The sequence below is a fragment of the Onychostoma macrolepis genome, chromosome 10, assembly GCF_012432095.1.
Source record: "Onychostoma macrolepis isolate SWU-2019 chromosome 10, ASM1243209v1, whole genome shotgun sequence".
Taxonomy (NCBI): Eukaryota; Metazoa; Chordata; class Actinopteri; order Cypriniformes; family Cyprinidae; genus Onychostoma; species Onychostoma macrolepis.
The window spans coordinates 17,994,730-18,016,560 of NC_081164.1; the positions used below are offsets into that span (position 1 = coordinate 17,994,730).

The window sequence follows — 21,831 nt, forward strand, 5'->3', positions numbered from 1 at the left end:
TCCTAGTGCACTGCTTGGTGGAAAAAAAAAAAATTGTCATGTTTGAAACCAGTCAACTAACCTTTGACTTTAATTCACACACACAAAGTTGTCAAGTGCTGATCTTCGATCTCCAATGACGTCAGATGAAAACACAACGCTGATCTTAAATAAGCACTGTAATTATGGGGTTAAATTGCTCCAATGCAATGACATTAAACCTGTAATCAGTATAAAACAGTGACGTCTAAAGCAGCAAAGGCCAAACAATACAAATGATTAACGCAGAAATTAGTTTTAATTAAATCCACAACACTTAAAAACAAATTAGGAAGACTTGTAATCAGAGGTGAATAATTCAGATGCTGCTTTTTCTTACCACAGAACAGAAAGAGGAGGATGATTTTTTTTTAGCGTTAAAACAATAAGACTGTAAGATGACATACCAGGTCCCATTAGAACTACAATACTTAAGCTTTGGAAATGGAAAAAAAATACACTAAAACGCAAGCACAGACAAACCACTCGACTTAATACAGATGTGAAAATAATTTGCACAGAACATCTTAAAACATTTCCAAGACTAAAATGTGAACAAGATACACTTTTTAGATGCATTTTTTTCTTGATGGTTGTGGGGGAAAAAAAAGGAAACTGTTTTCTGTTAGCGCGACCTCAAAAATGCAGATTTCCATTTAGAGACAGATAAAGTTTGTGGTTAATTTTCAGCAATGACAATGTGTTGAAAGCCTCATTTAAGTCTGTATTAAAACTACTGTGATGACAGATTCATTACTTCAGTATTTACTTGACACACACGTTACAGTCTTATATTCTGACTTGGATTCACACACTTATAAAGATGCTACTACAGAAGATCAGACAGTTATGAGGATGTTACAACTAAACCAAGTGACCTAAATGAAAACAAGAACCTGACAGTCCAAACTGAAGTCAAAAATGCAATGCAAACTTAAATAAGCAGGTAAAAATCATAAGAGCTTTAAAACAATCATGCTCAGAGCAAACCAAGCATGCACTGAAGCGATGAAAACGCAATCAGGGCCTCATGGACCGCTGAAGTGGAAGGTGAGACCGCCTCACGCCGCCCCCCTACTGGAGCTCTTGCCTCATCGCAGGCCCTTTGAGAGCGGCCCAAGCACTGGAATGAGCTCATCCGCAGCACGTGTGACTTCACACAAACACTACAAGCTGACACTCTCTTGCTCACACACAGACACCTAGCGTGCATCTTTATCCTGGCTTTTAATCAACCCCCGAATCAGCTAAGCTGGTTTCAACCCCCTCCAATCGTGTCTATCTCACCCTCAGAAGTAAGCGGTTGTCTATGCACGCAGCGTTGTAAGGGGAAAATCCTCATTTCTTCTTGTAAAGTGGCTTGATGTGTCACTCCGCTCTTGTAGTATTTCTCCCCTTAATATTCATCTTCTCTGTGTGACATCATTTCTTCATCTCCAACTTTTTGCAGTGGAGGATGATTGGTTTGTACAGCGGTAGGTCAGTTCTGCGCTTCAGCCTACTTTAGCCCAGATCAGGAATTCTGGGATGTCCCGTACTGGCACGTTGCGTGTGAGAGCTTTGACTCGCAGATTGCGGTCGTCCGTGAGCAAGACCACCTCCCTGCGTAACCTCACTGGCCCATCTGGAGAATGCAAAACATGATGAAGAAACAAACTCATCTAGGGCTGCAAAACGATTAAATCGCATTCAAAATAAAAGTTCGTGTTTACATACTATGTGTGTGTGTGTACGGTGTATAAATACTCACACACACGTTTTTACTTTTACATGTTTAAACTTTTATTTTGAATGCGATTAATCGTTGTGCAGCCCTAAACTCATCTACATCTTGGATGGCCTGAGTTTCTATTTCTTTAAAATCATAAAGTCTAATGCCGTAAAACTGTGTAAATGGATTGATAATTAAAAACAAATTCAGATGTAATGCAAAAGTGTGTCCCGTTTTAATTGCCCCTAACAAGTAGAAGTAAGTGAACTGACTTCTCTCAGCAGGCATGAAGTCCTTGGCTTTGTCCTGACAGTAGTGCAGACAGCAGGACAGGATGACATCATCGTTGTTGCCCTGGGGAGACAGAGAGACGCACAATGAGTGGGCGGATTTAAAATAAGAGTTTAAAGCCTCGTGCGCTGAACTTTGAGGGATTTTTCACACTAGAGTTGCTGGTTGATGTGGAAGCCATTATCTGAACTTGGGTGCGCACCATGAAGCTGTATCTGAGTCGTATGTTCCCTGAAGATCATCGTTAGACTAATTCTGCAGTCTATCTGTCCTGTTACTGATGAGAATCTTAAAAGCATCTCCGATTTTAACTTCAGTATCAAAAGTAGCTTTAGAGCTGTTCAAAATTCAGTTGTGTAATCACTAAAGTAAAATGATTCTGAAAAGATAGAAGTAAATGCAAGTTATTTATTTATTTAAGTTATAAATATAAGTGTTTCACTAGTGCATAAAATCATTAAAAAAAAAAGCATTTTGTATTTAATTGGCAACACAAATTTAAACAGCTGAGATGATACTTTGGAATAATAAAAAAAATAATAAAATACAATAAAATACAATTTTAAGGGCATCAAGGATTTGAACTTCACTAAAAGCAAAACTGTTTCTGGTAAAATATATCAGTAAATAAATATGTATTGTTACACTGGTGCATATATCATAGATCAATTTTGTGAGAAATTGTGTGGGAAAACAGCATTTAACATTTTAAACTAAGTATTTAAATAGCTGATAGTCAAAATAATGACTTTGAATAAAATAAAATATTTTAACGGCATCAATAATTTGGACTTCACTAAACTAAACTACTTATTTAGCTGTCCAGAACTATTTGCTATTGGTAATAAGGCAGTCCTTTGGTATTACATTTTGCAGACGTGAACCACTACTGATAACAAACAGCTGCCTTGAGCAGTGAAGTTAATGACAAACTTACAGTGGTTCAGATCCAAATAAAACATGAAAAGAAACTTGCAGTGGAGAGAGGAACAGAATGGGATTGTGAACTAAGTGTGAAACGGCACAATCCTCTGTATTTTAGCACCACCATTCTTTCACAAACCAGAAGAAACACACATACCTTTTGTCCAGAAGTGTCCTCACTGCGGAAGGCGATGGACTCCAGTGTGTTTCCTCTGCTGGTGAGCGCTCTGATGCAGGGATCTCTAGACTCGAATGCTTTCTCCAGAAACATGACCGCTGCTCTGGCTCTCTCCTGCACCTGTCGGGCATGGGCACCATTACCGACCCCCTCACGACTGTCCTGTCCTTTAGCCAGACCGTCCAACTCGGTGATCACTGTCACAAAGACATAGAAACATTAAACAAAGGAAGAGTGAAACGTGTGTGTATTTTAATTATCAAAGAGGCTCTCACCAATAAGAGGCACAACCAGGACGTACGTCCCACAGGCCAGAAGCTTCCTCAGGCCGTCCAGATGATCTATGAAGCCGTTTGTGTCCGGGACTAGATAGAACGGCCTGATCCGAATCTCCAGCTGCCCACCCGTCTGCAGAACAGCCTGGAGGACAGAAACGGACACTTGCTCAGCTCTATATCATTAGCTTGAAATATTCTGGTTTAAAAGTAGACAAGGTGTACAGATAAAGATGGCATCTGGAGATACCTGTATCTTGTCCCGCCGTTTCTGCTGCTGTGCCAGCTTGTGTGTGAGAGCGTGGCGCCGTGCCCTCAGCTCTCTGATATCATCCTCACTTCCGTCTCCTTCCATCTCTCCATCGATCTCCCCTTCCGATGCCGAGAGAGACGATTCCTCCACAATGACATCATCCTCCTGAGAAAACAGAGGAAGTAGCAGTGTTCTGTTAACCACACTCTCTGTTGGGCGAGTTACTGGAAAAATAATTGTCTCAGATTTGAGGAAAAGCAAAATGCATCCCGGTAATGAGAGACTCGCTGTACCTGTTCTTGAGTTTGCGCCTTGTTCTCTGTGTTTACGCTGGGTGTAGGAGGTGTTGCCATGGAAATGTACTTTCCTCCCTTAAAAGCCAGTAGCGGCTCTTCCTGCCCGCACAGAGCTTCCAGGAAGTACTTCAGAACGGTCACTCTCTTACAGTCCGCTGCTATAGCCTACAAATAAAAACAATCATTCAGATTTGAGATAACTACAGCAGCTAAGTTGATTTATTAGGTAAATGTTTAATATTATAAAATGCAAATTAATTTTGACTTAATTCAGCCTAATTCAATTCTGTGTGATTTCTATGATTGATAACCGCTCTCATTTATTAGCAAATGATGAAAAAGTTGGCTAATTCATTTAATAAATCAAATCAAGATTTTAACTTAAGTCATTTGCAGCCTTTGTATAGAACAATTCGAATATCATCGACCAGTGCTCAGACCATATGCCGCACACCACATCAAATTGGCCTGCATGGCTGTCATCCCAGAAGGAAGCCTCTTCTAATGATGATGCACAAGAAAGCCCGCAAACAGTTTGCTGAAGACAAGCAGACTAAGGACATGGATTACTGGAACCATGTCCTGTGGTCTGATGAGACCAAGATAAACTTATTTGGTTCAGATGGTGTCAAACGTGTGTGGCGGCAACCAGGTGAGGAGTACAAAGACAAGTGTGTCTTGCCTACAGTCAAGCATGGTGGTGGGAGTGTCATGGTCTGGGGCTGCATGAGTGCTGCTGGCACTGGGGAGCTACAGTTCATTGAGGGAACCATGAATGCCAACATGTACTGTGACATACTGAAGCAGAGCATGATCCCCTCCCTTCGGAGACTGGGCCGCAGGGCAGTATTCCAACATGATAACGACCCCAAACACACCTCCAAGACGACCACTGCCTTGCTAAAGAAGCTGAGGGTAAAGGTGATGGAGTGGCCAAGCATGTCTCTAGACCTAAACCCTATTGAGCATCAGTGGGGACTCCTCAAACGGAAGGTGGAGGAGCGCAAGGTCTCTAACATCCACCAGCTCCGTGATGTCGTCATGGAGGAGTGGAAGACCTGTGGCAAACTGTGAAGCTCTGGAGAACTCCATGCCCAAGAAGGTTAAGGCAGTGCTGGAAAATAATGGTGGCCACACAAAATATTGACACTTTGGGCCCAATTTGGACATTTTCACTTAGGGGTGTACTCACTTTTATGGCCAGCGGTTTAGACATTAATGGCTGTGTGTTGAGTTATTTTGAGGGGACAGCAAATTTACACTGTTATACAAGCTGTACACTCACTACTTTACATTGTAGCAAAGTGTAATTTCTTCAGTGTTGTCACATGAAAAGGTATAATAAAATATTTACAAAAATGTGAGGGGTATACTCACTTCTGATACCGTGTATGTATGGAATCTATTGATAGCCCTAATGTTGACAATACAATACATAGGCGAGTACATTACTGACCCCATCAGTTCCTTGGTCTATATAGCAAGCTTCCTGCGGGGCAGCGAGGAGTGGGACAAAGCCAGAGAGCATTTTGTCCTCCTCCAGCTGTAGGACTCTGAGTTCCTCGTCTCCTTCTCCATCTACATCAGCTTTATACAGCAGAACCTCGCCGTGATACACGCGGGCCAAAGAGTTGCACAGATCTGCAAGACACTGCCACACATCTGGACCTTCCCTAGAAACACACAGAGTACCACATTACTACAGCTCAGATTCAAATCAACACGGCCCTGAGAACGTAACACGAGCAGGACTCACTGAATACTGCAGGGAGGAGGGTTCCACTTGTCTGGGTGGCCGAGCATCCAATCGGACCAGACCTTCATGCTGGGCAGCAGCTCTCTGAGGTCAGGAGGGAAAACAGACACGCGCACCATCCCCTCCTCATCGTCCATTTCATCGAACTCCCCTAGCTCTTCTGCTGGGATAGGCTCTGGCAGAGACAAAAGGGAAGCAAACAATTAGACAAAGCTCCATAGGAGTCAAAAATACCGAGAGTGACTTTATGCCATCTATGTAGACAGTGAAACTAGCACACTAGTGAAACAGCCATTGTCGACTCACCAGCAGGTGTTTCTTTTAGGAGTTCAGTGCAACGTTGCACAAGGAGACCAAACATAGCTAAACCAAGAGATATGGTCTGCCCCTCTAACACAGACCGAGTTTCACCCTGCCCTTCAGCTAGAGAAAGAGAGAAAGAGTGAGAGGCACAGCACAGTGAGAAGCAAGAGAGACTCTTTTCAATGGACCAGACAGGATCTATGGCCACTGATAATGTTGAATCTTTACCTCTGATCTGTGCATAATGGATGGTGAACATGTTAATAGTGATGATCTGTAGCATGCGTGTGCTGCCGAGGGGGGAGGGGCTGTGCTGGAGGAGGGCCCGGAACTCCTGCAACACTCGACTGGCTACAGCAGGAAAACTCTCCATCCTGAGGACCAATCACAAAACATTATGCAAATGAGTAAAAAATATTCACAATCAAACTCACTTTCTGTGGTAATTATCAGCCCGTCGTGTTTTGTTTTATTTGTTTGTTTATTTATTTATTGCCATATCACCAGCAAAGGCTATTTCCATGGCAGCTCAGAGTAGAAATTTAAATAATCATAGTAACAATAAAACTTCAATCAAAAAATCATATACAAAAATTTAACAATATTTTCCATACAATATAAAGCTGCACAATTCTGGATAAATTGAGAATCACAATTTGATAGAGATCACGATTCTCCCACAATTCTGAACTAAACAAAATAATGTGTGGCAAAATATTATTGCTGCAGTCTATTTAAAAGTGTTTCACTGATTTGAATGAATTATTAAATATATATGTATTTAAAATAGAATGTTTAATACACCAATTTTTAATATTAAAATTATGAGTGATATAATGAGAATATTAAAAGTTGAATGAGTGATTCAATGACTCACTCATAAATACCTCACTTGTTTTATTAGCGTTTTTGAACAAATCTCCTGAATGAATGATTCAATGACAATTTTTTTAAACAGTCACTTTTCGCCCCTAGTGGTGAAACAACGCAATTGACACAAACGTTATTTGAAGCAACAGTTAGGGTAATTTGCTCTATTTTGGTCGCTATCGATAGACATCAATGTTTGTATCTGAACTATAAACTTTCATCCCAGTATTTCTGTGATGATATGAATAACTGAAAGACAGAAATAATACTGTGTAGTAGAAAAGACGTGTAGTGAAGCTGTTTCTTACCCAAACATGGTAAATGTCTGCTCTCTGTGTCAGCGGCAGCGTGAACGCAGATTTGAATGTTCCGATATGATTTTTTTCAAAGATTTAATAGACACGGGTGAGTTGTTGTCATTTAAAAATGGGATTGCATGGGTGTTTGAATCGAGATTGTGATCTTTTAACGATTAATTGTGCAGCTCTAATACAATATAAAAAATATAAAAAATTTAATTTTGATATTTGGTAGAAAATCTAAAATCTTCCCAGAACAAGTCTTTTTAAACATTAATTACATCTCTGAATAACCCACCTGCCAGATATAATTGAAGATTATATTCCAATCAAATTGTGACCCTGGACCACAAAACCAGTCTTAAGTCGCTGGGGTATATTTGTAGCAATAGCCAAAAATACACTGTATGGGTCAAAATTATAGTTTTTTTTTTATGCCAAAAATCATTAGATCATATTCCATGAAGATATTTTGTAAATTTACTACTGTAAATATATAAAAACGTTGTTTTTAATTAGTAATATGCATTGCTAAGAACTTAATTTGGACAACTTTAAAGGCAATTTTCTCAACATTTAGATTTTTTTGCACCCTCAGATTCCAGATTTTCAAATAGTTGTATCTCAGCAAAATATTGTCCTATCCTAACTTTATTATTTATAAGCTTATTTATTCAGCTTTCAGATGATGTATAAATCTCAATTTCGAAAAATTGACACTTAAGACTGGTTTGGTGGTCCCAGGGTAACATATGTTTTTAGTTAGTGCTGTAAATTGACAAGTTCTGATCCAAAAGCATCCCTTTCAGGAGCTGCTTGCTATAAATAATCTAGGATCTCTTCTAAAATCAATATGATTAGATTAGATGATTTTCGATCCCACTTTTATTAGGTGGTCTTAACTACTATGTACTTGCATCAAAAAATAGGTACAATGTACTTAGGTTAGGGACAGGTTTGGTGGTATAGGTAGGTTTAAGGCTAGGTTCAGGTGTTAGGGATGGGTCAACAGTGTAATTAGAAATGTAGGCCTAATTACAGAAAATAATTACAGGTGTAATTACATGCAGGTATTTTTTTGCAAGAACAATAGAAAAACAAGTATGTACGCAATAAGTGCATTGTACCAAATTATTAATTTAAAATGTAAGTACATAGTAGTTAAGGCCACCTAAAAGTTAAGTGGGACCTAAGGTCAAAATTCAAATTAAAAGCAAGGCAACACAGTAAAATGGATGTTTAACAAATCTGTTGACATTAAGACTTACCCTACTTTAGTGAAGAGCTTTCCATGAGAATGCAGGAAACTCAAAATAAACCTCTTGTTGAGCTGTAAAGAACAGGACAGAAAATGTAAAGAAAAGAGTAATTTAACTCTTTATCTAAAATTATTGTAATTCTAGCGATCTTTCATAGAAATAAAAAATAGCTCATGTTTTCCCCCTCAAACCAATAGCTCCATAGGTGTGCACATTCACCAACTCAACATGCAAACAAAACAATCAGAAAATTGACAAACTCGCCACAGGATGAGCACCTTGTTTAGCTGATAAACCTAAAGTGCTCTCATTTAATTAAATCAGTGTACTGCCTGAAGCAGCGGGTTCAAAACAACCTGCTAACCCTTATAAAAGACGAATGGTGGGGTGGAAGAGGTCAACTTTCTTAAAGTGTAAGTGTGCATTTGTTGCTGACGTGGGCAAATATCCAAGGTTACCAAAATGACGGGTGCATCACGGCACAATGATGCCCTTTTCTGCCACTGATGGGTGACTCATAGTCAGCCTCATCCTGTGCGACTCGTAAACAACTCAACGTGACCTCTTTGGCTCTCCTAATGTGAGCAGGTGTTTGTAAGTGTCATACATGTGCCTGTTTGTGCCCACTTTTTGAAGCATTTGTGAAAACATTTGCGTGGCTCAGAGGAATTTTTCTTGCCTTAAGTGTAACAGGCTGCTAGAGGTTTCTTGATGGAAGTTGTTTTAAAATTTTGTTTTTTTTAAATGTATCTGTTTGTTAGCAGATGTATCAGCAATGGCATCTCAAATGGATTTAACTGTGAGCAGAGCAAATTACATGTTTTCATAAGCACTCACATCACTGGGACTCAGAGTTCCCAGCTCTCCATCCAGCTCAGAGTCTTTGCCCGATTCACTGCCTGTTGGACGAGAAGTGCCCGGATGCCCAGTGGGACGCATCCAGATCTCCACACGGGTGGCGTCCTCACCACGACGCCCACCTACATGACCTTGGGGTCCACGTGTACCTCCATCTACTTCCTGCTTCCGTCTACGTTCAATCTGGTCAGCCTTGGTTAGGAGAGAAGAACAAATAACACTAAGAAGACATTTTTCAGCTGCACACCCAATATTGTTTAATATTTCCATTCATATTTAAATTGAGTTAAATCAAAGTTGGATTATTCTGTTTAACGTGCATACCTTGCGCTTGGCTTCCTCGAACAGACTCATCAGACTCTCCTTGGCTGTGAGGATTGGGTTACTGGCGGCTAGACTACGCATGTAATAGTATACAGCGTCCAGCTTTCGCTTCTAAATGAGAGGAGGAAGAACTAATTTAACTTTAATTTTAAAGGGGTCATATGATGCGATTTCAAGATTTCCTTTCTCTTTGGAGTGTTACAAGCTGTTTGTGCATAGATAAGATCCCTGAAGTTGCAAAGACTAAAGTCTCAAAACCAAAGAGATATTCTTTATAAAAGTTAAGACTCGACCACGCCCCCCTAAAACAGCTCATTCAATTACGCCCCCACATGTGGGAAGATTTGCATAACACTGCCCAAATGTTTATGCAAAGAAAGAGGGCGGAACTATTATTCTCGCTGTAGTATTGTTGCTGCCGCCGGAGCCATGGCGTGGAGACGCTGTGTTTCATTGTGAAAGTGCTTTGTTTGGGCTTCCAAAAGAGGACACAGCTAGAAATCAGTGATTAAGTTGTATTTACAACACTGTTCCAGAACAGTTCAACCCAAATATTAGAGTGTGTGCAGCACATTTTACGGAGGACTATTTCCTGAACCCTGGGTGTAGCCTGCCAGCTATGCTCAAAGACGGTTTCTATAAAGTGGGGCAATTCCAACTTTGCAAGGACAGTCTGGCGCTTCTGACTCACAGCCTGTAAGTGTGTTTTCTTATTTAAAGAATTTGCTACTGACTATTCAAACGCGAGTTTTGTGCTGTGTAGAGTAGTGCTTGTTGTTTGTCGTTTCTCCGATCACAAATGCAGCCATGGTAATGTTTACCCGGCGCGATGCAACGCAACACGTAAAAAGACAGCATAAGTCATTATAATCAGTAATTATGTCCCCACTGGATGCAACAAATGCCTCGTTTATAATGGGTTTTATTGTTTTTGTGTTGTCGAGCCGGGACACGGCATCACAATACGGTAAGGGGCGTAACATTTCCGTCTCACACTTGAGGTCACGTCTCACAACGCACTGGATAGCTGGCCAATCAGAGCATGCCTCGCTTCTCAGAACGATGAGCTTTGTAAAAATCGATGTGTTTCAGAAAGGCGGAGCATAGAGGAGCAACAATAATGTAAGTATGTGGAAAATAATGTGTTTTTTTAACCTTAAACCGCATAAACACATTGCATTACACCAAATACACAAAATAATGTTCTTTTTAGCAACGTCATATGACCCCTTTAAAAGTCATATGTAAAATAAACCCCATAATAAAACTCAACCTCATAATAATAAAAAAATAACAATATTTTGATTATCAGTGTAATTAACCAGTCTTAACAGTTTTTATTCAAATGTTAATATTCTAACCCTTAATCTAATAAAAATTGTGTTATGTTGAATTCTCACCGTATACACTGCTAACAGGGCCAGTTGATTGTAGGGTCTTCCATTTTTTGGAGCAATCTGCTGAGCTTTTAGATACCAACTGCACATGAGAAAAAAACCCAAAAAAACAACACTGAAATACAAAAACTTAATTGATGTCTTTGTCATTATTAAACTGATGAAAAAGATATTCATGCCGTGCCAATTCATTTTATATACTGTGATATAAACAGAAGCACATGTATACAGTGGGGCAAAAAAGTATTTAGTCAGCCACCAATTGTGCAAGTTCTCCCACTTAAAAAGATGAGAGAGGCCTGTAATTTTCATCATAGGTATACCTCAACTATGAGAGACAAAATTAGAAAAAAAAAAAAATCCAGAAAATCACATTGTAGGATTTTTAAAGAATTAATTGGTAAATTCCTCGGTAAAATAAGTATTTGGTCACCTACAAACAAGCAAGATTTCTGGCTCTCACAGACCTGTAACAACTTCTTTAAGAGGCTCCTCTGTCCTCCACTCGTTACCTGTATTAATGGCATCTGTTTGAACTTGTTATCAGTATAAAAGACACCTGTCCACAACCTCAAACAGTCCAACTCCAAACTCCACCATGGCCAAGACCAAAGAGCTGTCAAAGGACATCAGAAACAAAATTGTAGACCTGCACCAGGCTGGGAAGACTGAATCTGCAATAGGTAAGCAGCTTGGTGTGAAGTAATCAACTGTGGGAGCAATTATTAGAAAATGGAAGACATACAAGACCACTGATAATCTCCCTCGATCTGGGGCTCCACTCAAGATCTCACCCCGTGGGGTCAAAATGATCACAAGAACTGTGAGCAAAATCCCAGAACCACACGGGGACCTAGTGAATGACCTGCAGAGAGCTGGGACCAAAGTAACAAAGGCTACCATCAGTAACACACTGCGCCGCCAGGGACTCAAATCCTGCAGTGCCAGACGTGTCCCCCTGCTTAAGCCAGTACATGTCCGGCCCGTCTGAAGTTTGCTAGAGAGCATTTGGATGATCCAGAAGAGGATTGCAAGTTGAGTTTTTACTTTCTGGTAAAAACACAACTTGTCGTGTTTGGAGGAGAAAGAATGCTGAGTTGCATCCAAAGAACACCATACCTACTGTGAAGCATGGGGTGGAAACATCATGCTTTGGGGCTGTTTTTCTGCAAAGGGACCAGGACGACTGATCCGTAAACGAAAGAATAAATGGGGCCATGTATCGTGAGACTTTGAGTGAAAACCTCCTTCCATCAGCAAGGGCATTGAAGATGAAACGTGGCTGGGTCTTTCAGCATGACAATGATCCCAAACACACCGCCCGAACAGCGAAGGAGTGGCTTCGTGAAGCATTTCAAGGTCCTGGAGTGGCCTAGCCAGTCTCCAGATCTCAACCCCATCGAAAATCTTTGGAGGGAGTTGAAAGTCCGTGTTGCCCAGCGACAGCCCCAAAACATTACTGCTCTAGAGGAGATCTGCATGGAGGAATGGGCCAAAATACCAGCAACAGTGTGTGAAGACTTACAGAAAACGTTTGACCTCTGTCATTGCCAACAAAGGGTATATAACAAAGTATTGAGATGAAATTTTGTTATTGACCAAATACTTATTTTCCGCCATAATTTGCAAATAAATTCTTTAAAAATCCTACAATGTGATTTTCTGGATTTTTTCTCCCTCATTTTGTCTCTCATAGTTGAGGTATACCTATGATGAAAATTACAGGCCTCTCTCATCTTTTTAAGTGGGAGAACTTGCACAATTGGTGGCTGACTAAATACTTTTTTGCCCCACTGTATATACCGAAATAATGTACTATACTATAAAATACACTTTTTCATAACACACACCTGCGTGCCTTCCCGTAGTTAGCAGAGTCGCTAGCCTGTTCACGATATCGTGCGATATCCCCCTGACAGATCATGCAGCGCTGGGCACTGATCAGAGCATACTTCACCTGCAACAAGTTTAAGTGGATTCACACTTCTTGAATGTGCTCAACAATAGTATAACTAACTATAAAGGGCCTATTACAACTAACTCTTAAAGACAAGAAAACCACTACAATTAGAAGTTGCTTAAAGGGCTTTATTGCAGCTGGGCACATACTCCTAAGTAATTCAACACATGATAGTATTAAAAAACACCAGGAGCGTACCGTCTTGCGTAGAGGTCTTGCTCGTATAGCCATGCAGTCCATATAGTCCTCCAGCTTGAACTGAAAAACAGTCTGCAACTTCTGTAGCAGCGAATCAAAGAATACTGCCCCCTAGGGAAGAAAATAAACATTGCATCTTAACATCTTGTCACAAATTGATTTTATTACAGAATGATGCTATATAAAATAAGTTTTTCTTTTTTCACAATTTTACTCTTCCATAAAGTCCAGTGAATATTTAAACAATCTTGTATGTAAAGCCAAAGCACTTTTTGTAAATTGCTCTGGATAAGAGCATCTAAACCTAAATATCAGATTAACTATCGTTTAGGTTTGGTAAGCCTATTAAAATGTTTCTGAAAGAAATCTCCTATGTTCCAGCTGCATTTATTTGATTAAACTGTGGTAAAACAGTAATATTGTAAAATATTATTTATTTATAATTTAAAACAACTGTTTTCTATTTTAATAACATTTTATTTTAAAATGTAATTTAATACTGTGATGGAAAGCTGAATTCTCAGGAGCCATTATTTGAAACTTTGACATTTCTTCAGAATTTTTTTGAAGAATAGAAAAGCTCAAAATAACATTGATTTTTTTTTTTTTTGGAACATTATAAAATGTCTTCATCCAATTTATTGTATCCTCACTTAATGAAAAAATAGACAATGACAAGGACTTTCATAAGAAGGATATAAACCACTCTGCATATCTACCTCTTCCAGTAAGGTCATGAGCATGGTTTTTATTTGTGGGGCTGTGTCTGTTGTCTGGTCCTTCAGTAGCTGCCTAAACCTCTCTATCACCTGGTAAAACACATTCTTCCACAGAGCCTGATCCAGGTTTTGAGAGTCAGAGAACTCTATGTCTGTCAAAATCACCCGCTCATACAATGTCAGGAGTTCAGCTCTGCACAAACAACAGAAGAAATAGAAACACGTTAAGAGAACAAGTTCAAAATAAAGTTAATTTTTACTAACTGTACAACTCTAATAAAACAAATCTTTTCCATGAAAAACGTTCAACATTCAATACACACCTGAGCTGGGCCATCCTCTCCAGTCCCTCCTGGCTCAGTCGTTCCCGGGACAGCAGGTTACTGAGTTGGAGCTCCTGACTGTCAGCCAGCCGAAGAAACTTTCCCAGCTCTCCTCTGGTCTGCACCTCTGCATCTTCTAGAGTGAGACCAGATCCAGCTGGAGAGGGATAACCTGGCCCACCTTGCCCGTAGGGTCCATAAAAAGGTGGCATAGAGGCAGGATACATCCCATTGGAGCCAGGAATTTGGTAGGGAATGTGATATGGGTAAGGATAGCGTGGCGGGGTGTTTGGGGAATTGGCCGATAGCGGATAGCAGTAAGGATTATCGGAATTCTGGAATTTGTAGTAAGCCATGGCAGCGGCTTGCTGGTTTTGAAAAAACTCACCCTGTCGGACAGGAGGACTTCCTGTGGTCTCGTCATCAGTGTCCAGAAAGTGCAGCGGCCCGCATCCACCCTGCTGCAAGTACAAAGCCTGCTGGAGAGATGCATGCTGGGATTGTTGGCTTGACACCAGTGCTGGTTTCTTATCCGGGTTATTTGGGTCCCAAAGGCGTCTTGTCCCTCCTCCACGGCCGCCTCTTCCACGGCTAAGACCCATTCCTCCTCTCATTGCTCCAAGCTGAGGCCCGGGCTCAGGGGTCAAACTTAGATCAGTGTGGGCAGGAAGCACCAAGATGCCCCTCCCACGACCTCTAGGGTTTTTTCGGCTCGCTTGCTCCTCGCTTGAATGCTTGTCCAAAGAAACTCTCAAAATTCCTCCTCGACCGCTAGATGCAGGTGCTCTTTGCCCTCTTCCGCCCCCTTCAGGACCTTTGTGGGTGCTCTTGGCTTCGTCAGCAACTCTGCCTCTTCTATCTTCTCGCTCCCACACCTCATTTTCCTCCAGCGAATCTGTGGAGGACAATGTCCGTGCTGTCCGTCTCCTCGGGCGGCCCTGGCTCCCTCGGATGAACTCCTTCTGCCCAGCGGTCCTCTCCGCAGTGCGTGGCGCCAACTGCTGGCCCTCCCCTCTAAGTCTCTCAGCTTCAGCCAGACCGTCCATACTGGTCCCGCTACTGGCTGAACTCGTGCTGTAGGTGCGGTTTCGAGGACGCCGGATGTCTGACTGAGAGTAGCGCTTTGAGGCAGAGTTGACTCGGTTTGAATCAGTTCTCTCAGATGGTCTCCCTTTCTCTTTTGGCCTATTCCCTTGTTGTTTTTCATGGTTCATGTTCTGGTCACGGCTCACCTCTTTTCCGCCAACATTTCTCTGCTTTTTTCCTTCAGGCTGATCTGCTTCTGGGCCTTTTCCTCCTCCTTCCCCTTCCTCTTTCTTGGCAAAGCCCTGGTTGTTACCTTTTTCCCTTCCTGCTCTGAATTTCCCATTACCCCTCTCCTTTTTTTTGTCTTCTCCAGTCACTTCATTCCCTCCACCTACTTGGCTTCTTCGCCCTTCCCCACTAGGTTTTCTCCGGCTTGAACCATCCTGCCCAGCTCCATCTTTGCTTTCCTCAGACCCTAAATGGAGATTACTGACTTTACCTGTGACACTCTCGACATTATTCTCATTTTTGTTTGCAGAAGGGGAGTCTACAGTTCCCTTTGACTCTTGCTTTTTCCTGCCATCTTTCCCTCGCCTGTTTCTACGCTTTTCCTCTTTCTCACACTTAATAACTGTTTCAGCAGATTTCCCACTCACTTCCTCCTCCTCTCTCCTTCGATCCCCATCTAATTCTTTGCTCACCCCGGTCTCTTTGTGTACTTGAGACCTTCGCCCCCCTGGTTGATATATCTCACGGTCAGGTTTACGCATCTTTCTTGACTGCTTCGGTGATCTGGGTGTACCAGCACCTTCAATGCTTTTAACAGCATTTCCATCCACAAGTTGGTGGTTATTAATGCCTACATGTCCTTTAGTGTTATGATTTGCTTCAGGCTGGCTGTGATCATTTGGAAACTCTCCAGAGCTTACACGAGAGCATCCAGGACTGGTAGGTGAGCCGTCAGGCATTTTGGTGTCATTACCAAAAACACAATCGTCTGGTGGGTGCATGGGGTCTGAGCCGGCTCCTTCTAAGCTGTCCTTATGTCTGCGTGGATGGGCAGCACCAGGTTTGTACCGCTGCAAGTCTGGACGTTTGCTGTCTCGTTGCCGTTGCTTCTTACCCTCCTCTCGCAATTCTAAGAAAAAGATGACAAAAACAAATATTTTGTAGCCTGAAGAGTGGTTCTCAACCTTTTTGACTTCATAGACTCCAATTGCCCAAAATAATTTTCACAGGGCCCACTGATAAGGATTAAAGACTAAATTCTTTTCTTTCTTTTTTTTTTTACTCAATTATATTAATTTATAATATAATTAAATACATTAATTCTAAAAATGTCCATTATGTCATAAGATTTCATTAATTTGCATTACTTTTCCAAGTCTAGAAATCTCACTTTTAAAATTAGACTAGCTCAAATATCTAGGTTGTCCAAGAATGTGAGAATGTGCAAATGAGAATAATTTAAACTAAATCACTAAAATGAATTCACTTATATTCATATACATGCATTGTACAAAAACTGGGCCACGCTTAATGAACAGAAGTTTCAGAAATTGTTTTACAAGTATTACAATCCTGGTTCCTGAAAGAACAAAGCTAAGGAATTTATTGAAAAGATTAATTAAAATAACAAATATCTTAATTAATCAGTTCTTTTGGATCATTTTAATGTTTTTTCTTATTTGAAATCATTTTAAGGCATTATGAGGCCACCTAGTGGGTCCCGGGCCCAGCCCCCTAGATGAGTAACGCTGCATTAGGGAAATGTCATACATTTTAGTAAATGTGTGTTATTTATACTAATTTATAAAAAATAGAAATATATCACAACATACAATGCTTTTGTTGATAAAAAATCCAAGGCCAAATTGCTGTTGCTATGGCATCGGAGGAAAATAACCTGTTGCATGTGCACTGTAGCAAGCTAACCCAACAATATACGTTGACTACAAACACATAAACAGCAATAATCAAGTTATAATATAAAGTTAAAGAGCTGGCGTTGGATAACAGCTTACTTATAAACTCTTCCTTTGAAATAATTATCCAAATCAAGAAGTTGCCGCCTTCAATAACCAGTATAACAGTTAGCATTACACTTACTTCTTTAAACAAATGAAAAAGCGTTTCACTTATATCGGTGGTTGAAGTTATATGGCACTATTATTATTTTATAATTTTGAATACATTGCAGCAAAAACACGCAAGAGATGTTAAATGCTTTCAAAACAAGCGCCGTTCAACCCACATGAGCGACGACTGTTGTTGACTGTTATGCTAGCTATTAGCAAACTGAACCCTAACTTTAACGTGACATGTCAAAATAAGGCTTGTCTTCGACTACTACCTCTCTTACATTGTTATAAACATTTAGAGAGCTCCTAACCTCTTATACTGTCGTCGTGTGTGGTGAAATTCGACGCTTCTGCTCGTAGCTCCGCGGCTGAAATTCGTACTCTTTCCAGCTCGTCCGCCATTTTCGTCAGAGCCAAAACACAAACACACGGCGGCTTGGTAGGGCCAAAAAAGCCATAAAGCCAAAACGCGTTTAAAAATCCCGTCATAATGCGGAGTAGGTTTTTCCTCTAACTAACATATCACAATTCACAAATTATGCAAACAAAAAGGGGATCCAAAGAACCGAGCATAACTCAAAAAAAAAAAAAAAAAAAAAACGATTATTAAAATAAAACAACAAATGAAAACAACAACTTATATATGTTTTAAACTGATAGTGATAGTTAATCCAAAAATGAAAATTCTGTCATAATTTACTCACCTTCAAGTTGTTCCAAACCTGTAAAAGTTTCTTTCTTCTGTTGAGTATAAAATAAGCTGTTTTGAATAACGTCAGTAACCAAACAGTTGACGGTAGCCATTGACTTTCATAGTGTGGAAGAAAATAGACTATTGAAGTCAGTGGCTAATGCCAACTGTTATATACAGGTTTGGATCAAGTATCCCTTTGATGAATTAAAATGTACAAATAACCAAATCTTTTTTTCATGTAAAACACAGATTTACAGCAATTCCAGAATTCTTTTTTGAAAAACTAACAATGGCTTTTTTTTAAAGAACTTACATTGATGAATAGGCTAGGCTATACCATTTGAACCCAAATAAAATAAAAATGAAATGTCTACATATTCAATTATTGTTTGTATCCTCTATAATCTGAATAATGAAAAAAAAAACCTCATTAAATGTGATTTTTAATGATTTCTAATAAAATATTATAATCAATAAGAAATATAACAACAAACCTTTCGACAAATCATACAGGCCTACGTAATTATTATGCATTTTGTGTTTTATAAATGAAATTTATAGTTATATTTTCACATCAGACAAAAAATAGCATGGGTGTATGTGTGTGTGTTTTTTAATTTTTTTTTTTACCAACTACAAGATGGAATAGCTGCTAAAATTGCTCTCAACCTGACTTTAATTAGCCTGCTATCTCTCTCTATCTCACTGAGAAGCCTGACAGCGTGAGCAAAATGACTTCTGCTAATTACATGAATTGCCAGAATATGGTATATTATTTTGAGTGCCTGTGAGGAAAAATCCAACTCCAAACTAATGTGACACTCTGTGGATTTACATTTTTAAGGTTTTGTTTTCACTTAAAAGAGACTGGACCATTAACAGCTCGGATAAAAGGGCATCATAAATCAGTTTACAAAAACTGGAAGCACATCACAACCAGCAATAATTTGGTTCAGCTATCAAGTCCTGATGGCAAATTATTGAAATTAATGAAATCTCTCCCTGTCAGCCATCACCCACTACATCTCTCTCTCTTTCTCTCTCAAGGGATGACAGGGTTCAGTGAGAACAGAGAGGTGGGTACTATGAGTCATCCCTGTGAGTCATGTGCTTTGTGTTCGTGTGTGCGCGAATGGGAAAAGTGAGGAAATTTCATGGCAATTAAAGAGTCGAAATGGAAACAACTCACCGAACATGCAAAAATGGAAAATTAGTAGAGCATACAGCCCTTTGTTGCGAAAAAACAACTATTTTATGTCTCAACATGTATGGCATTTTTGACAAATGTGAAGTGCAGTTCCTGCGAATGGCCACAGGTGTCAGTGTTGTTATATTTTAAAGAGCAACCTCAAGGACGTTCATTAGAAATTTCTCTGCATAGTTTTGTCTTTTATTTCTCTTCTGCTTGACTGGAATATGCATTTGTCTTATTACAGATATGAAACCTTGAAATGTATCACAATCTTTAAAAATAAAAAAAACTTATACGGGGAGGTTTGGCAATTCAAAAACTTGTGTCTTGTGAAAGTGGCTTCTTTAAAATGTGATCAGGTCAGTTTTTCATTATTTTACTCATTGTTCTCATTTCTAAGAATCACACGACAATTATGCACATGCATGTATCAGTAATACCAATATCAGTTTATTCCTTGTAAATTAAACCAGCCTTTTCTGACAGTGTGAGGCAAGTATAGGAGGAAAAAAGCATCAGGAGATTGAAAAATGTACAGAGAGAATGAAAGAGGGAGAGAAAGCAGTTGAGAAAGAGAGCCAGCCAGCTCACACTGATGTTGGAGTAAACATCTCCATTTCCCTAGCAACATGGCATCAGCCAGGCATTTAAAGGGACAGGAGCCTAATTCACCTTTTGTCTGAATTTCTTATTTATGGAAGTGCTTCCTGTCAACTCCACAGGGCATAACAACACCTCCCTGATAGCACACACACATCGTTCAGATGTCAATTAGAGGTGTGCGTTTTCATCTGAAAGAATTTTGTGCTCATGTGCGATATATATCTAAAACATTTCAAGTTGGAATCATTGATGATTTACAGTGCATGTGAATTTATTTATTTTTATTTATTAATTAAAGACAGTATGCATCCTACATTACGACTGTCACCAGGATGGTACCTTTTCAAAAAGTACACTTTTGTACCTTCTTTAACACTAGAGGGTGCATTTAAGTATATTAAAGGTACATATTAATAACACATATGCACATTTTGAAGGTGTACCAGCCCAGTGACCACGGTACTTCATACAGTAGTACTGAAAGATTAATTTATAGTAATCTTTAAATAATCATTGATGTGCCATGTACATTCCATTCATACATCATGATTTATGACAATACCAGTTTATAAACGTGTCTTGTTTCCAAGCATTATAATACCACGCATACTGCATCCTCCTAAAAATAAAGGTTCCAAAAGGGGGTTTGATGCCATAGAAGAACCATTTTTGGTTCCCCAAAAGAACCTGTCAGTGAACAGTTCTTAAAAGAACCATTTTTTCTTAGTGTGAAGAACATTTTAAAAATCCAAAGAATCTTTTTTCACTATAAAGAACCTTTTGTGGAATGGAACGGTTCCATGAATGTTACAGGTTCTTCGTGGAACTATGGAAGGAAACGAAGAACCTTCTTTTTTGGTGCCAATGGTGCCATGTCCAAAAATCTTTTTAATACTTAATACTAATACTGAACTGTTGAACACTGGAAACTGCCACTGATGTTTCATTGCTGCACTATGCTGCAGGTAAAGTAATACTGAGAGACAGAAGCAAGGGAGGAGGGGGAGATGAGATATCGAGGCGGCAGGAGGGAGAACGAGAGCAGAGAAAAGACTCGGAATACAGATGAGCAAAGCGGAGGTGGGAAAGGCAGGGAGTTTTCTGCAGGTGAATTCACAACACCAGGGGGTTTTTCCTGCCCCCTCATTTATCCATCCCTCTCCCTCTCTCTCGCACACTCCTGTTCTCTCCCCCGCTCTCCCTTGGGATGTACAGGGGAGGTGGGTGATTGGCTGAAGGCAACTTTTTAAAAGTAATGAGAGAAGAGGTGGATGATGGTAAAAGGAGGGATGAAGTGGTCCAGGTGACACATGGGGAGACAGTGATTAATATGAGAGAATTAAACGAAGAGGTGGAGAAGGTGCAGCAAGAACAATGAGCAATGCAGAGATAATGCAGCGAGAAGATCCAGGAGGGACGAAGAAAATGAGACATAGGGTTGAAAACATGACGTTTGAAATGGAGAGGGTATATAGAACCTGTGACGTATGTATCTCAATAACCTCAAGCCTCCGAAAGCTTTTTAATGTTTAATTCACATTAACAGCTCCTGGGAGGAAGAAGAACAGAAGACCAGAGATAGAGAGACCGAGAGAGTGAGACAGAATGAGAGAGAAAGAGAGGATAGCAGCAGAAATGCTGGACTTCCCATGAAGAAAAAGAGTGAGGAAGTGTGTTTAATTTACAAGCTACTCCAATATGCACTAAATGAGGAAGAAACAACTTTGCTTAACTTAAATATTAAATATGACATCAATTATTCATGGTATATATACAGCGGGATCCAAAAGTCTGTGACCTATATTTTCTGTATTTAATATATACAAATATACATTTAACCCTTCAGAAATAATTTCTGATTATTATCAATGTTGAAAATAGTTGTGCTGCTTCATTTTTTTTTTGTCAAAAATAACATAATTGGAACAAACAATCAAGGAAGAAGGAATAACAGACATATTGCCAATAATTTGACAGTCTGACAAAAAAGATGGAATACATAAATAAATAAGCAAGAACAATA

At 39.8% G+C, this 21,831-nt stretch overlaps 1 protein-coding gene across 2 annotated transcripts; it reads right to left on the minus strand.

Moving 5' to 3' along the window:
- Nucleotides 1-258: 258 nt before the first annotated feature.
- On the minus strand, nucleotides 259-18,170 carry smg6 (SMG6 nonsense mediated mRNA decay factor). 2 transcript variants are annotated; one of them, XM_058788615.1, is made up of 19 exons: nucleotides 18,024-18,170; nucleotides 14,213-16,376; nucleotides 13,890-14,082; nucleotides 13,171-13,281; nucleotides 12,863-12,969; nucleotides 11,016-11,094; nucleotides 9,616-9,726; nucleotides 9,271-9,483; nucleotides 8,443-8,504; nucleotides 6,234-6,379; nucleotides 6,009-6,125; nucleotides 5,703-5,877; nucleotides 5,403-5,619; nucleotides 3,944-4,111; nucleotides 3,648-3,815; nucleotides 3,398-3,542; nucleotides 3,102-3,319; nucleotides 2,002-2,083; nucleotides 259-1,642 (listed from the first exon to the last, which is right to left on the minus strand). In XM_058788615.1, the coding sequence occupies exons 1-19, from the start codon at nucleotides 18,121-18,123 to the stop codon at nucleotides 1,512-1,514; spliced, it is 4,707 nt and encodes a 1,568-aa protein (XP_058644598.1). In that variant the 5' UTR covers nucleotides 18,124-18,170; the 3' UTR covers nucleotides 259-1,511. The 2 variants fall into 2 exon arrangements, with proteins under 2 accessions (XP_058644598.1, XP_058644597.1); XM_058788614.1 differs by lacking the exon at nucleotides 18,024-18,170 and adding an exon at nucleotides 17,631-17,778.
- Nucleotides 18,171-21,831: the final 3,661 nt, after the last annotated feature.